The following is a 17,714-nucleotide window of genomic DNA, read 5'->3' as shown; positions in this document are numbered from 1 at the left end:
AACTGTCTGGAAATATCATTTATGTTCTCAAATTTTCCATCTGTTTAAGAAGAATAAGCACCGTAGGAGGGGGAAGAGGTATGAGAAAGAATTTTGTTCTCACGGCCTCCAATCCCATTGATGGAAATAAAGAATGCAATACACTGGCACAATAATACAGTAGATTATATGCCACATGAGCAAGCGTTTGGAGGTGCTCAGAGCAGAGGTGACAGAGGTCCCTTTCTGCAAATATTAAGACTGTATTTAATCTTAAAGAATATTTGAAAATGCAGAGAAGAGGAAAAGGGTGCTCTCTAAAAAGGAAGTACAAGACACATTGTAGGGCAGCAACTTCTGGAACTATAGAGCTCATGGGTCATTGACCTTTCAAAACTATTTAGGGACACTAACAGTAGGGACTGACATTAAGCAACTTTTCTGTTGTCAAATTCGAACACTTAAAAAACAACTGCTGTAATTAATTCATTCTAAACTGCACTTTTAAAAAGTTAGGATTGCATCTTACAGACATTGGCATCTTCTAATCGGTTGCTGGGGGCCCAGCAGTCTTGGTGTTATTATACCGCCTGCATAACTTTTACACCTTAACCAATTTAATTTGCTTATAGTTGCCTTTTTATGTATGCACAAGAGTAATAGAAAGTAAATAAGTCTAAAAAGGCTCTTTTAGTACACATTAAATACAAAATTGTGATAAAAAAAAGCACTGTGTTAGGGTCTAATTGACAGTATTGTTTCTTGTAATTAGCACAGAATGGTGTATCTTGTAACTAATGGCCTCTAGACTTGATGAAATATCATCCATTACCACCATCATTCCATAAATAAAAGCATTTTAGCACCCCACATCAAGGAGGGACACAGAATCGGCCTAAAGAATAAAAATACCTCCTGCTATTCTCCCTTGCTCATTGTACTCTACTCACCCTGACTTCCCAGTGTGCTCTGTGCCAGGTATGAGATTCTGTACTATTTACAAGCCTGTGACTATTTCACGGATGCCAGGACATGTGACTCCTGGGCCAGAGGCAAAGGACTTTATTACTCTTGGCAAAAGCAGGAGTCAGAGCTTCACGTTAGCGCTCGTTCTCTGTGTCCCCCAAACTCCACGGAGGTACAACATGTGAGCCTAGACAAACATATGCACTGCAGTGGGCCACGTTACAGGAAAGGAACACTGACCTTGAGGAATCTGCTGCATTTTAGTGAGCAGTGAACAAGCCAGCTCCGCCTTGGGGGAAATGTCTCATCCGTCAGTGTCGCTCACTACAAACACAATGTGTAGCTGGGTAGACAGCGGTCAGGGCTCTGCGTTCCTGGCACACCCAGCAAGCGCGTGTGAGATGCTCAGGGCCCACAGCAGATTGCCTCTCCCCAAAGCCTCCTGGCCAATCCTTTAACCCATCAGGCCTGCTCTTGCCTCCTGCCTTTGCAGTGGCTGTTGCTCTGTCCTAGGAAACTCTTCCCCAGAGTTTAGCATGGCTCTTCAAGTCTTTGCTCAAATGACTGCCCTATTCTAACTTGTTTCCTCACTCCTGCCTCACCCTATTTTATTTTGCCACAGCACTTATCACCTTCTAGTATACGACACAATGTGCTTATTAATTAAGTTAACATTTATTGTCCAACCCTCCCCACCCTTTCCTCTGGGCCTATAAAACTCCACAGTCGATAGCAGGCAGAATTCTAAGATGGCCCCAGTGCACACACCTTATGGACTCCCTCCCCCAGAGTGAGGGTACAACCTGTAAATACGATGGGCTATCACTCCCATGGTTATGTCATGTCATACAGTGAAGGGGATCTTGCTGATATAACTGAAGTCAGTTGACTTTGAGTTAATAGAAAAGGAGATTTTACCGGTGGGCTTGACCTAAACACAGCATCCATCCAAATCTAAGTCTAGAGGTCAGAGACAGAGGAAGTGAGAGATTCCAAGGGAGAGAAGGCCTACAAAAGGGCAGCTGGCCTCTGGAAGCCCATACCCACCCCAGTGAAATAGATGAATTCTGCCAGCACCGTGAATAAGCATGGAAGACAATGCCGAGCCTCTGATGAGACAGCAGACCCAGTGGAGAGAGAGACCCTGAGCGGAGAATCCAGAGAACCAAACCCAGACCTGTGATCTAGAGAGGTTAGGAAAAGATAAATGGGTGTTGGTTCAAGCCACTGAATTTGTGGTCACTTGTTACACAGCAACAGAAAACAACAGTGTGGGGGACACTGGCCAATTTTGTTCACCGATGATCCCTAAAACTTAGAACATGCCTAGCATATAACAGGCACTCGATAAATATTTACTGAAAGAATTTAAATGGAATTAACTTAGCTTCAGGAAAAATCTCACTACATCGCCTTATTATTCATATGTTGTTTCAAACTTACAAAAACTTCATACTTTTTATAGATAAACATTTACTGAACTAGAGCCATGGTTCTGTTCAGAGACAAGCTGTTGAGGGTAAACAAAGGCTTTATCTTGACTCTGAGCTGTCCCGGGCTACAAAGGGTTCTGTGGCTTTCAGATAAGCTCCATGTTTCAAGTCCCAACAACCTGCAGGCAAACCCATTGTCCTCATTGCTCTAGTTTTCCTAAACACACGCTTCAAAAACAAAAAATAAAGCTGCCATAAGAAAGTTTAAGCTTACAATATAAACAGATTCAGTAGAGGTCATTTCTGCTGTACAAATGACCTCTGATTTTAAAACAGTATCTATGTCAACGGTCCTCAAATATTTACCTTGCATAAAGACATATTCCACTCTGTGAAAGTGGTCCAGTCCATGTACTCATTCAGCAATTGTATATTAAGCACCTACTATGTGTTAGATGCTGAGGATCCAGTGCTGAGAAAAGGATTCAATAGATCTACTGTCTTACAGGGACTATCTTACACCAATTCATACCTGTAAACACACACACACACACACACACACACACACACACACACACACACACACACACACACAAAGTGCAGAGGTGCGGTGCAAGGTCAGGAAGGGGGCTCTGACGGGAACTGTGATCTCGGAGAAAGCCTGAGCATGAGCGTTAGCCAGACAGAGGGAATAATAGCAATAACCCGAGGAATAAGGAAAAGATTGTCTTCTGGCTTGTTAGGAATCGATGAATAGAAATGTAGGGCCCTTATTCAGTGGCTGCCCCTTAGAAGTTGTTCAAAATAACCCAACTCCCTGCTCAGATGTACTGCTCAAGTCCCAAGTAGACCTCAGAAGAACCCTGTTCATACCCAGGAGTTGAAGAGGGCCACACTGAATGCAGAGGTTTTAATTTGTGAGAAACATGGGGCACCTGGGTGGCTAAGTCAGTTGAGCGTCTGACTTCCGCTCAGGTCATGATCTCACGGTTCGTAGTTCGGGCCCCGCATCAGGCTCTGTGCTGACAAGCTCAGAGCCTGGAGCCTGCTTCAGATTCTGTGTCTCCCTCTCTCTCTGCCCTCCCCCCCTTTAAAAATAATAAATATTTTAAAAATTGTAAGAAACACAGTGCCCTGCACAGTGTAAAAGCTCAAACAGTAGGGGCTATGTATATTTATTTACTGATGTTTACACCCCCTGAGGGTGCTTGAAGGCATCTAGGTAACATTCCTGCTCCATTAACTACTCAGCACGTGTGAACTGAAGCACCCACCCCAGTGCTGGGGGCTGGCACGGGGATGCTCCACGGTGAACCGTGTGCAGCCTTACACACTCCTGACATACAGGATATGTGTTTATTGTCTGTCTCTTCCCCCTAGAATGGAGGCCCCATGAGGACAGGACCTTGTGCCTGTTTTGTTCACTGTTATATTCCTGGCTCTCAGAACAACGCCTGGCATTGAGGGCACTCAATAAAACTTTGTTAAGTGAGTGAATGGTCTTTGACCAATGCTCCTTTCGTGTTTTGTTTTGTATTTTTACCCCTGGAGCCAAGTGGTGGATGAAGGCAGAAGAGATGTTGTATTCAGGCATCCACAGGAAGGGAATTGCTTCCTTAAAGCTTCTCCCCCTCTGCTTTGGCTGTTTGCTTGGCCACGGTGCGTGGCTGTTTGCCGCCTCTCTGTAAGAGGACTGGACAGCCCACCTGTTGCCCCAGCGCATGCAAGGACTCTCAGAGGCAGGATATCCCCTCCTCGTCACCATGTTATTGGGACTGCTGTGCCAACAAGACCGTGAGCTCAGAACGATCGTGAGAAACAGGCCACATCCTAGCAGGGCTCCGACGGTGATGGTGTGGTGGACCCTGTGTCTCGCCCTTTTCTCTGGCTCAGGAGAACAGCGTGCTCCGTACCTGGGCGGCTCCATCACCTGGGCCCCAGACTTAAGACCCTGCCCACTCACAGCCAACGTGCATTGTGAGACATACATGTGTATTACTGGAGGCCACAATCTAGGAGTTATTAGCATGCCGATCATTAACTATCTGAGACGGTAAGAATTAAGGACACGTAGGAAAACTTGAACAAACTTGGAAAAGTCGTCTACGAAAACTCACTAGAGAAGAAGTAAAGTCAATGTCTCAAATGACCATTTAAGTAAACGGGAAAACGTCTGTTTACGAAACCTAATTTATGCACAGTTCCCAGGAACGTATCCCTTATAGATGTCTACGTGACTACACTTTATTAAAACCCTGGAAGCACATTAGAAAGTCAAACCTTGAAACGAACTGAAGAAGGTTACGATGTTGGGATGCTTCATCTTTGCCAGGAGAACTACTTCTTTCGTTGATGCTTCTTTTTCTTGGGTGGGCATCTAAAGTATATTAAGAGAGGATAGTCTGTAAAGATAACTTGCTTTCGAGAACATGCGTTCTGCTCACTGTTATCTGAAATTCTTCAGAATTTCACTGGCTCCTAATGCCACTTCTGAAACTGATCTACAGTGGCAGGAAATGACATCCCTAGAATTAGCAGAGCGGATCTGTATCTAACCAATGGTTTATGACAATCGTAAACAAGAAAATAAATATTTCTGGTGAAGGTGTGCTGTCTTAAAGGTTCAGTTGTGGGGCGCCTGAGAGGCTAAGTCGGTTGAGAGTCCTACTTCAGCTCAGGTCATGATCTCACGGTTCATGGGTTCGAGCCCCGCGTCGGGCTCAGTGCTGACCGCTCAGAGCCTGGAGCCTGCTTCAGGTTCTGTGTCTCCCTCTCTCTCTGCCCCTCCCCTGCTTGTGCTCTGTCTCTTTCCATCTCAAAAATAAATAAACATTAAAAAAAAAAAAGGTTCGGGGCGCCTGGGTGGCTCAGTCGGTTGAGCGCCCGACTTCAGCTCAGGTCACGATCTCGCGGTCCGTGAGTTCGAGCCCCGCGTCGGGCTCTGGGCTGATGGCCTAGAGCCTGGAGCCTGCTTCCGGTTCTGTGTCTCCCTCTCTCTCTGCCCCTCCCCTGTTCATGCTCTATCTCTCTCTGTCTCAAAAATAAATAAACGTTAAAAAAAAAAAAAAAAGGTTCAGTCGCATTGGTGGCATTGTGTTAATTATTCAGGCATCTAGAGGAAACTTATTGGAATATTTATCTTTCAGCAGCAATGACATTCTTTATAAAAATGCAATGTTCCAGCAGCAATCGCTACTGAGAAGAATCAAATGAAATCTTAAGAAGAAGGTCATATATCACATCAATCAGACCAGTAAAATTCTATGTTAAGATGACACCATTTTTCACTTGCAAATAAAAACTGTCTCTTGTGACTTCATTTCTGATTTGATGTACTTTCTTACTATTCACTATATCATCTACTGCCCAGTATTTTTCGATGGTGTTGGTGTCAGCGGCAGCAGCCACCCTTTGCTGTCACCTCTACTTCCTCCTTCTCAACCTTTTGCCATCATTTCCACCCTGTCATTTCCACCCTGGCTTCTGGCCTCTGCAGGTCCCCGGTTCCTCTCCACTGCTCCCTCTGTAATGTTCTTCGACACTGGCCCACACTTGATGTGGGAGTTCCCAAATTTCTCATCCTCATTGAGATTTAAGGATTTTGTAAAAATTAACGTTCTCGATCCCAGCCTGACTGCCTCCTACCTGTGTGCCCTTCAGCAAGGCCTTTGAAGCTTTGAAGCTTCAGTTCCTTCCACCCCATTAAACTGCACAGCTGGTGCAAATGAGCTTCAAAACCAAAAGGAACTGGGGCACCTGGGTGGCTCAGTCGGTTAAGCATCCGAATTCAGCACAGGTAATCCCGTGGTTCGTGGGTTTGAGCCCCGTGTTGGGCTCTGCACTGACAGCGTGAAGCCTGCTTGGGATTCTCTCTCACCCTCTCTCTCTGCCCCTTTCCCACTCGCTCTCTCTCTCTCTCTCCCCCTCCAAAATAAATAAACATAAAAAAAAAAAAAAGAAACTGAAGTATTCTTACCAGGTTGATAGACTTGGCTACTCAACTACTTTAACTGCTATTTTTCAAAAGAACATTATACACAAAATCAAAAGGCAAATGCAGGTAGGTCACTGCATTTTGATGGTTAGGTAAAAATATTGGCAATGTATGTGACAAATAGTTCTGTATTTACAATATATAAAGGAGTCCTGGCAAATTAACAAGAAAAGAAAGGCAAATCTGCCAATAGAAATAGGGCAAAATACACGAATGGGCAACTCACAAAAACTAAACAAAAATGACTGACAAAGAGAAAAGAAAATATTCAACCTCACTCAATAATCAAAAGAGCAAGGATGAAAACAAAACTTGATAGCATGCATGTCTCATCAAAAACATGGTCAAAGATAAAAAGAATTTTAATACACAGGGTTATCCAAACAGCAGCAAAACAGCACTCGTAGACTTCTGGTGTTAAGTATATGAACTGGTAAAATTTTCCTGGGAAGGAGGTGTTATAAGACGTACTAAGAAACTTTAAAAATGCTCCAGGATCTGACTTAGTAATTCTTCCAGAAATTTATCCAAAGAAAATAATCAGAAACGTGCTTCAGCATTCTCCTATGACAACCTTCATCACCATGTTTTACTATTAGTTTTTTATTTCTTTAATTTTAGTTTTTAAGTTGATTTTGTTTATTTTGAGAGAGACAGAGACAGTGCAAGTGGGGGAGGGGCAGAGAGAGCAAGAGAGAGAGAGAGAGAGAGAGAGAGAGAGAGAGAGAATCCCAGGCAGGCTCTGCACTGTCAGCACAGAGCCCGATGAGGGGCTTGAACCCACAAAACCTCAAGATCATAACCTGAGCCGAAACCAAGAGTCCAACTCTTAACTGACTGAGCAGGCACTCTTATTATTAGTGTTTTAATTACTATCATAATACACACTTGTGATTTTAAAAACTATCTGAAGCCAGACAGAAGTGAACACAATGGAAATGAAACTTCCCCTTGTCCACAACCCCACTCATTCCACGAATTCTTATGCCGTAGGAGTAATTGCTGTTAATTGCTAAACCTTTCTATAAATTTTTAATTTTATTTTTTTAAGTTTATTTATTTATCTTGACAGAGTACACAGGAGAGAGAGGGAGGGAGGGAGAGAGAGAGAGAGAGAGAGAGAGAGAGAGAGAGAGAGAGAGAGAGAATATCCCAGGCAGGCTCCACAACATCAGTGCAGAGCCTGATGCAGGACTTGAGCTCATGAACTGTGAGATCACGACCTGAGCAGAAACCAAGAGCCAGACACTTAACTGACTGAGCCACCCAGGCTAAACCTTTTTATTTAATGCACATATAGGTAAACGCACATAGTCTGTTTAATAAAAATGACTCATATTAGGGGAGCCTGGGTGGCTCAGTCAGATAAGCGTCTGACTCTTGATTTTGGCCCAGGTCATGAGCTCACGGTTTGTGGGATCGAGCCCGGCATTGGACTCTGTGCTGATAGCATGGATTCTCTCTCCCTCTCTCTCTGCCCCTCCCCCCACTTGTTCTCTTTCTCTCTCTCTCACTCTCACTCTCTCGCTCTCTTAAAATAAAATAAATAAACTTAAAAAGTGACTCAAACAGCTAAACATAAGGGAAGGGAAACAAAAAACAATATAAAAACAGGGAGGGGGACAAAACAGAAGAGACTTTTAAATATGGAGAAGAAACTGAGGGTTACGGGAGGGGTTGTGGGAGGGGGGATGGGCTAAATGGGTAAGGGGCTCCTGAAATCATTGCTGCACTATATGCTAACTAATTTGGATGTAAATTTAAAAAAATAAAAAATAAAATTTAAAAAAAAAGTGACTCCTATTCTACATATTACATGGTATTTAATCATACCCCAAAAATCGAACATACATGTCCAAAAAGAGAAGAAGTTAAATGATGGTGTTTTTAACCTGATGTTGTATTATGCAGTCATCACAAACCAAGGGAGGCAATGTGTTAGAGCAGAAAGAGCAGAGGAAGAAATAGAAAGATCGTTGAGCAAATCACTTAACATCTTTGAGCCTCAGCTCTTTTACCTATACAGGGAAGCAAGAGATCTCCCTTCAGGGTTGTTGTCAGGATTAAATAAGTTGATACAGGTAAAGTACCCAGGATGGCAGAATGTCTAATAGGCACCCAGTTAATGGTAACCATTATCACTATTATTGTGAACATTTAATATTATGAGAACATTTTACATGAACACATTGAATGACTTGGGAAAATACAATATATTGCTAAAAATAAAAAGCTGCAATAGAAGGGTATATCCACCATGGCACCAATCATTCCAACAGCTTATAAAGTATCTATGCATTAAAAATAGCCCAGGGTAATGCCTGGGTGGCTCAGTCGGTTAAGTGTCTGACTTTGGCTCAGGTCATGATCTCACGGTTTATGGGTTTGAGCCCCGCATCAGGTTCTGTGCTGAGAGCTTGGAACCTGGAGCTTTCTTTGCACTGTGTGTCTCCCTCTCTGTCTGCACCCCATCCCCCTACTTGTGCTCTGTCTCTGTCTCTCAAAAATAAATAAAAACATTTTTAAAAATAAAAAAAAAAATAGCCCAGAGATGGGGTGCCTGGGTGGCTCAGTTGGTTAAGCGTCCAACTTTTGATTTCAGCTCAGGACATGGTCTCTGGGTTTGTGAGTTTGAGCCCTGCATCAGGCTGTGCGCTGACAGCTTAGAGGCTGCTTGGGATTCTCTCTTTCCCTCTGTCTCTCCCAGCTCACACGTGCTCCCTCTCTCAAAATAAATAATCTCTAAAAAAAAAATTAAAATAGCCTGGAGAGAAATTCACCATAATGTTAATAGTGATTAAGAGAAAGGTTATAAATGATTTTTATTTTCCTCTAAATGGTCTTAATTTCCCCTTCGGTTCTTTTCAAAATTTTCTAAAATGAACATTTTTATTTTATAATCAAGAAAATATACAACACATATTTGGAAGCAAGAATCAAAAGAATAATGCGGCTGGCCAGCTCAGTTAAGAAAGCATGTGACTCTTGACCTCAGGGTTGATCTCAGGAGTTCAAGCCCCACCTTGGGTATAGAGCTTACTTTAAAAAAAAAAAAAAAAAAAAAAAAAAGAACCAAAATAATATGCTTGGTAATAGTAGGATGATAAGAGAAAAAATATTAGATTTTTGGTACCTATAAGAAAATGAGCAATTCACGTTCTGGCGTTTAAAGTTTACTGCGTGGAGAGGCATTGGAGATGATTGGAGATGTGAAAAGAAACATAGATTTCTTTAGCTGAGAAGTGGTGAAAAACTACATTAGGGTAGAAAAGGGAGAAAGAGTAATACATGTTAATACTGGGACACAGGCATTGCTAGGCAAATTTAATAACAGAAAGACATACGAAAAAGCAAGAAGGACGAGGCCTAACATAACATTCTCCTTAGTGATGGATGGATACCAGGGTGGTTCATGAGAAAAAGGATGAAAGAAAATCAGTGCTGTATTAGAAAAATGTGGTCAATTTTTTATTATCTATACTAAAGAATGGGAGAGACGTTATGAACTGCATTAATATACATTGTTAAAGAGGGTTCACCTCCCAAATAGTTTCTTCTTTACTTAGAATTAAAATGGTGTTATAATCCCTAAGTATGTACCAGCTTAACAGAAGAATTAGAAGGCCTGAAGGTATCTATCAATTGAATTATTTATGCAATAACAACGTACTGAACACCTACCAGTGCTGTGTGGAATACCAAGATGAGTAAAGCCTGGATTCTGCCTGCACAGAAAACACAGTCTAATAAGGGGGAGAAGGCATAGACGCACACACAAACCAGCCAAAGCACATCAGACTAGAAGGCAATCAGCACATAACAACATGATGGATAAAAAGCTATGGAGTTTACAGAGAGAGATTATTTTGAGTCGGAAGGTCCTGGAAGGTTTCCTGGAGCTCAGCCCTAAACAAGTGGGATCTTGATGCTTAGAGATGGGCAAAGACTTTCTTGAAAGAAAGAGCCCCATGGGTGAGCACCGAGGCTAGGGTGCAAAGGGTTTGCATGCGGGGGAGGGATGCTGGACATGGAATGTGGGAACAAATCAGCGAGAGTGTCAAAACTAATCTGAAGAGTGAAAGAATATAAAAGTACAGTATAATCCCACATTCCACCTACATTATAGCAATCTAGGACATCTTCCTTTGACGTATGTGAATATATGTGTGTGTGTATAAATACTGAGACGGAGAGAGAGATAATATGTATTTTTACAAAGATTGCCTCACTGTGCACATACTGTTTTCCCAATTTGCAGAAGCCATGACATTTCTCATGTCAATATTTCACCTACAACATGATTTCTAAGAACTGCTTTGTTTTTCATAAATTATGTAACCAATCCCCAGCTGTTGGACATTTAAGTTGCTTTCTAACTGTACATCTCTGAAGATTTCCCTTTGAATAAACCCCCAGAAACAGATGTACTAGATCCTAGGATGTATACTTTTTTCCTTTCCTTTTTGAAGGGACGCCCAGGTGGCTCAGTAGGTTAAGCAACCGACTTTGGCTTAGGTCATGATCTCATGGCCTGTGAGTTTGAGCCCCATGCCGGGTTCTATGCTGAGAGCTCAGAGCCTGAAGCCTGATTCAGATTCTGTGTCTTCGTCTTCCTCTCTGCCCCTCCCCTGCTCATACTCTGTCTCTCTCTCTCCCTCTCAAAAATAAAAACATTAAAAAAATTCAAAATGAAGACAGCTTTCCTGCTTATACAAATAATACAACTCATGGGGCACCTGGGTGGCTCAGTCAGTTGAGCATCTGACTTCAGCCTAGGTCATGATCTCCCTGTTCCCAACCAAGTTCGAGCCCTGTGTTGGGTTCTATGCTGACAGCTCAGAGCCTGGAGCCTGTTTGGGATTCTGTGTCTCCCTCTCTCTCTCTGCCCCTCCCCCACGCATGCCCCTCCCCTCTCAAAAACAAATAAACGTTACAAAAATTTTAAAATTCTGACACTGCAGAAAGGAATGGTGGAGGTGAAATCCCATCACTCAGCAATAATCAGTTAGTGTGTGTGTGTGTAACATTAACAGTACATACACGCACACACACAAACACACAAGTGCTGGTGGCCTGATTTTGTTTTCATCATCACAACATTTTGCGGACCTATAATACAAACACAGCATGGATCCTTCCAAGGCTTTGATACCCAGAGTTCTCTTCATTGTGATACCAATTTACCTTCCTCCCAGTAGAGGGAGACAGTGCCCACTTCCTCCACTTTCATACTCCTTCTAATCCTTCCCAAATGCGTACGCAAAAAGTGAAATTGTTTGACTTCTATTTCTTAGTTTACTAAGGAGTAAGTATGATTACTTCTTCAGTTATGGGTTTTTTGCTTTTTATTCATTTACAAAAGGCTAGCACCGTTAGGTCAATACTTGGCAAATATTTTTGGCATTCTGTCAACTTTGAATTTATTCGTGGTGAGTTTTGTCATACAGAAGTTTGATGTTTTCATGCAAAGATGACAATGCATCTAGCCATCTTTTCCTTTATGACTTCTGTCTACGGGAAGGTCTGTGGACATGACTGGAGCATTATCAAAATTTTGCTGGAGCCGTGACAAAGCTACTGGGTAACCCAGGGAATTGGTGAAAGGAGTAAGACAAACTCGAGGGAGAGAAAGAGCCAACGGTATTTAGCAAGTAATTGGATGTGGAGAGAGAAAAAACTCAGAGATGACTCCTCAGTCTTGAGCCTCGGTATCACAAGGACACTAATGTCACGAGCATAGTGTGGCACAGAGCAGATGAAATGCAGAACCAGGGTGCTGGAAGGTATCCTCATTGGAGACAGAGTTGTAAGTGTGGCCTGCGACCTGGTGAGGTCTGCAGTGAGGCGATGGCCCAGGGAAAGAGAAGAGTGTCAGCCAAGAACAGATGGTTGGGACAGATAGAGGATGAGGAAACAGGGAGGCCTGAGAAAGAGCAGTCAGATAAACGAGAGAGTGTGAGCAGAACAATGTTGCAGAAGGAAGCTCTGACAGGCCGCTAGAATAATAGGACACTTGTAGAAGTATGCCACCGGAGCCATGAAAAGGGACTTATATTGGTAAATAAAGCATTCTCCCTGAGGCTAACCATCTACACCAGAGCTTGCTTTCTTTCGTTTGTTTATTTATTTTGAGAGAGAGAGAGAGAAAGCATGAGTCAAGGAGAGGCAGAGAGAGGGGGAGAGAATCCCAAGCAGGCTCCACACTGTCAACGCAGAGCTCGAACCCACTAACCGTGAGATCATGACCTGAGCCGAAGTCAGATGCTTAACTGACTGAGCCACTCAGGCGCCCCTGAGTTTTATACAGCAAACTTACATCTGAGCTTTCACATAAGTTTGGGAAGTCCTTTTTTCTTTGCAACTTTTAAGAATTGTGGTAAAGTATATAGAACATAAATATATACCATTTTAAATGAGAAATTCAGTGGCATTAAGTACGCTCACGCTGCAACTTATGAAGTCCATTTTGCACACATCTGGGGGTTTTGTTTTTGTTTTTTTTTTTAAGATTTTATTTTTAAGTAATCTCTACACCCAACGTGGGGCTCGGACTTATAACAGTCACATGCTTTACCGATTGAGCAACTGAGCCAGCCCGAAGCCCCATTTTGCAGACATTTTGTATGGAAGGTCTTCTGCTACCCTCAATCATAAATCCTCCAGAAGACAACCAACAACACTTGCCTTAAAATTAATTCTAGCATGCGATGGGCATTGTTGTCCCAACATTTGAAATGCACACATCACTAGAGAGGGTGACACAAATGCTGAGAGGAATTCCACAAAAATGATTCCTTTTCAATGAAATATATTTCATTAGTCTCCAAAATCGTTAAGCTAACAGAAGTACATTGTTTTCCTCCATTCATTCAATGCATTCAATAAATGTTTTTGAGTGCCTATCACGTGCCAGGCACTGTCCTACATGCTGAAGGAGACAGACAAGAAACGCATGAAGAAATAAGTGAGCAAAGTAATTCCTGATTATAAGTGCCATTCAGAAAATGGGGCAGTGCAATAAGGAGTGATTGAGGGTGTGTTGCTACCTCAGTTTCTCACGTTTAGAGAAAGAGTCTTTGTGGAGGGGACCCGATGATGGAGATACAGCCAGAGGAAGAGGACCACCCTGTGGCCAAACAGAAAAGTCAAGCAATAGAGCAGAAGAAATCTCACAGACCTTGCAGGCCACCCTCAAATGCCACAGGAGCCAGATGCTATAATCTTATTTTTCTTTTCCTCTTTTTCCCTCCCCTCCCCTCTCCTCTCCTCTCCTTTCCTTTTTCTAATAAAATCATTGGTTGCTGTTTGGACCACGGACTTAGGAGTTTGAGTAAACCAGTTAACTGAAGCTTAAAGTTCATACTATGAAAACAAACAAGCAAAAAAAAATGTGCTTCCTTTTCATACCTAATTAAAAGCCAGTTGAATGTAATACCGAAAATGAACAAGAATGTGAACTTCTTCAATTTACCTTTGCAAAATCGATCTCCTTTATAACACAGTGCTTGCTATCCGATGTCCTTTTAGCCAAGAATGCTTTCCCGAAGGCACCTTCCCCAATGGCCTTAATCACATCATATTTATCCATGGTCTCGAATGCACGGTGGCTCCTGAAATCAGAGCGATGAAATTTTATCACACACTGTTCATAAACATAAAGTCACAAAATTGATCACTACAACGTAAAAGAACTTATTTTGCTAAAATTTTCCTACCAACCTCACCAAGACAGTCAAATAACTTTCCTTGTGGCCACAGGAGACAACCAAAGTGAAACTGCTTTTTGGTAGAATCTCAGGTCAGACTCAGCTTTGATACACTGTAGCGTTGTGATCTTGGGGAAGTCACTTAATCTCTGAAAACTTCACTTTCCCAATTCCTAAAATGGAAATAACAATTCCCATATGTGCAAGATTGTTCTGAGAATCAAAGATACACCACCTCGGGTCTTGGCATCTCTATAAAGCAGGAATGTCTTTAAGGCTCGCGCAGTTTTACAGTTCGGCCCTTCTTACCGGGGACGTGCTGCCCTCTAGGGGACACCTTGGGAATTTGTGGATGTTTTCCTGTTCTCGGCAGAGTTGGAGAAGCACTCTGGCATTCAGAAGTGGCTTGGGCCTCAGATACTAATGTCCTGCGATGCGAGGAACAGTCCTGAAGATAAAGGATTATCCTGCGGCCTTACAACCTTAGCAAATCCCCACACACATTCAGGTGCGTGGAAAAATCCGTTTATAATTACCTGCGGCTAGAACCAAATTCCATTTTACATGTAAATACAGATTTTTTTTTTTTTGCAGTTTTAACGAACATTGAATTTTCGAGGAATGCAACTGCATGTAAATCAAGGCTTGACTGCACTTTTTGTTTAGAAAATTACCAAGAACCGTGCACCGGTGTGGAAAATCACGCCCCCGCTGGCCGCGCTGCTCCTGGTAGCCGAAACCTAACAGCGGGCGGCGGTCACCGTCAGGTGCCTCCCTGCCCAGGTGCGGGCACTTGGCTACTTCACGACGTCTTCAAGTGTGGACTAACCAAGCATTTGCAGACTGAAATGCAGACTTTGTTGTAAACGGTTCCCTTGCGTTTCCTCTTTATACTGCAATTAGGGCATCATGCCCACTTTTAAAACTTGCGTGAGCAGGCAGGTTATGTTTTCGATAATTTGTGTCAGGGTAGGAAGGGGGACAACTGCGTGGGTGGCATGGGGGAACCAGCTCCGCTGCCAGGGGAGGCCCGAGACACCCGAGGATCGGGTTTTGAGTAAGGTGGCTGGGGAATCGGAACTCGAGGGCACCAGCCCCGTACCTGAGAGACGGCGACCCACCGCCCAGACAACACCAGTGGGTGGAAGCCCCCAGCTCTCGGGACAAGCCTTCTCCCTTAGAAGCACCCCGGGAGGCGGCCGCCGGGTGGGCGGCCGAGCTTGCGCCGAGTTTGCACGCTGGCGGGAGCGCGGCGTGTCGCACGTTGCCACGGAGAATGACGCGGGCCCAGGACTTCGGACGGCTCCCCTGCAGGCCCTGTCTACCCCGCAGGGGCTCGTCCCTTTCCCCGCGGCTCCCGGAGCTCCGGGGACAGCTCGGGATTAGGATCCGGGGCGTCCCGCCCGCAGCATACCTGTTCAGCCGATTCCGCAGGTTGGGAAGCGTCCCGGGGGAATCTGGGTCCCCGGACCGCCCCGCTTCCGGACCGCCGGGGCGGAGCCGCCCGGGAAAACGCAGGCGGGGCTCCGGGAGCAAGCTGCGAGAGGAGGGGTCTACGCAGTCCACCCAGAAGTTGGGTCCAGGGCCAGGGAGTTTGGAGTTACTTTGTCGTAGGTCGGGACTCCAGTGCCTATCCCAGCACACAAGCACACCGCGCCTCTTTCTTGCGTACCAGATGGTTTGCGGTTTTTGATATTTATTTCTGTTTGCAACAACCCAGCAAGGTTGTGGTCTCCCAGTCAAGGAGAGTTTTTTGTGCAAGGTCTCAAATACTGTCAAGGGTTGGAGACTGTTTTGTCTACAGCTGGCGGCCTCCATGGGGGTTCTTTTACAAAACTGGATGCCGCCCTGAGGCCTGCAAACAGGCCCCCTCCTCCTCCTCCTCATTCCCCACTCCCAATTGCACACCAAGCTGCTGTCTAAAACGTTTCATTACCTGTCTAAGTAGCTGAAAAGGATGTAATTTCCAGCAATTATAAATATTGACACAAGTAAGACATATCCAAAGGAATCTAAAAACTACAGCAATTTGAAACCAACAATCATTCTCTTTTTTTAAGTAAGCTTCTTTTGAGAATCACAAAGCGTACATCATTTCTTTCTCTCCTTAAACTTGTATCCCCATAGGTAATGTTTTTCTGCTTCAAAGTTATATTGATCACCTTATCATATAAATGGAAATTTACATTTCCTGATCATAGGCTTTTATTTTTTTATTGAATTATTAACATTACTAGTAGTATATAACTGGTAAAAATAAAATGAATCACACTGATAAATAATCATTAAACATAAAAAGTAAATTTGTTATGGAAATTCATCTCTTAAAGATGTCAATGGATTTTTCTCTTCCTCCCAATTAGTATCCACAGATGAATGCTAACTTTTTGCTAGAATCGACAAGGTTCAACAATGATTCTCTTGCTTTTCTTTCATCCCTCCCTTCCTTCCTTTTTTCTTTCCCTCCGTCCTTTTTTCTTTCCTTTCTTTCCTTCCTTCCTTCCTTCCTTCCTTCCTCCCAGCTGTAAGTATTAAGAAATCTCATTCATTTAAATAAATAATAGAAGTTTTGTTAAAAGTGTACCTCAAAAGCAAAACTCTGTTGGGGCACCTGGGTGGCTCAGTAGGTTAGTGTCCAGACTTTGGCTCAGGTCATGATCTCATAGTTAATGAGTTCAGGCCCCACACAGGGATGATTGCTATCAGCACAGAGCCCACTTCAGATCCTCTGTCCCCCTCTCTCTTTGCCCCTCCCCTGCTCTCTCCCAAAAATAAAAAAAAAATTTTTAAATAATAAAAGCAAACTCTGCAAACCATCTGACTTTTGAAAGGATTTGTCATCTAATCAAGATTCAGTCTCTCAATAACTATACATAATTCCAAGTTCCCTTTGTTTGGTGGTTTGGAAATATTTACACCCTGGGGCGATGCTAAAATTTGAGATGACTAAGAGGTACCCAATACTGTTATTTATGGAAGCTGAGTATCCGGAACTATCCTTAAAGTGACCCCCGCCTACCTTAATTCTTGAAAAGTCTTCAAGAGAGCGGCTAAAAAGGAGCTAACCTAAGTAACTCTGGGAAATGGTGTTTTAACTGGAACCCTAAGGTTAAAAGCACTAGGAACAACACATAAATGCTGTACTCTAGTTGGGAAATTTGTTTCTCACGGGAGTATGGGCTAATTATTTGGAAACTGCTTTACATTTGTATCCTGGGGTTGAGCAGTTAAGTGGATAGTGGATGGTTCGGGCCAGGTTTCTCACTATCAGAGAGAGAAGCTACAGAAGAGCGAGGGGAAAGGCCAGGGTGAACCTTTGGTACTAAATCAGACTCCAGGACATCAGTATGAACTCACCCTTAGCTTAATATACATACAGATGGAGAGATACAGAACGACTATAGTTGTGTGCATGTGCACAGGACAGTAAACACAGATGGATTTCCTAGCTCTGTCTGCTCGGAGGGCCTAGGAGCAGTGACACTTCAGTAGCAACAAGCACACCCAGCACCCGGATCCTGGTTTTGAAACCATGACAGGAACCAAGGCTCCTTGGAGAAATGGCTGATTCTGAAGCTGGGACAGAGACGCTTCAAGATGAGCCTAGACCGTCTTCTTGTAGTACCAGAAAGTACC

At 43.5% G+C, this 17,714-nt stretch overlaps 1 protein-coding gene across 1 annotated transcript in view; it reads right to left on the bottom strand.

Moving 5' to 3' along the window:
- NEK5 (NIMA related kinase 5) overlaps positions 1-14,166 on the bottom strand; it is a 64,841-nt gene extending 50,675 nt beyond the window's left edge. Inside the window, exons 1-3 of the mRNA XM_007097699.3 lie at positions 14,092-14,166; positions 13,844-13,982; positions 4,659-4,755 (exon numbers count right to left, since the gene is read on the bottom strand). Coding sequence (XP_007097761.3) covers positions 4,659-4,755; positions 13,844-13,960 — 214 coding nt within the window. The 5' untranslated portion in view covers positions 13,961-13,982; positions 14,092-14,166. The remainder of the gene's footprint in view (positions 1-4,658; positions 4,756-13,843; positions 13,983-14,091) is intronic.
- Positions 14,167-17,714: the final 3,548 nt, after the last annotated feature.

The sequence above is a fragment of the Panthera tigris genome, chromosome A1, assembly GCF_018350195.1.
Source record: "Panthera tigris isolate Pti1 chromosome A1, P.tigris_Pti1_mat1.1, whole genome shotgun sequence".
Taxonomy (NCBI): Eukaryota; Metazoa; Chordata; class Mammalia; order Carnivora; family Felidae; genus Panthera; species Panthera tigris.
Note: the sequence above shows the minus strand (reverse complement) of the source record. Positions and strands in the feature narration are given on the sequence as shown.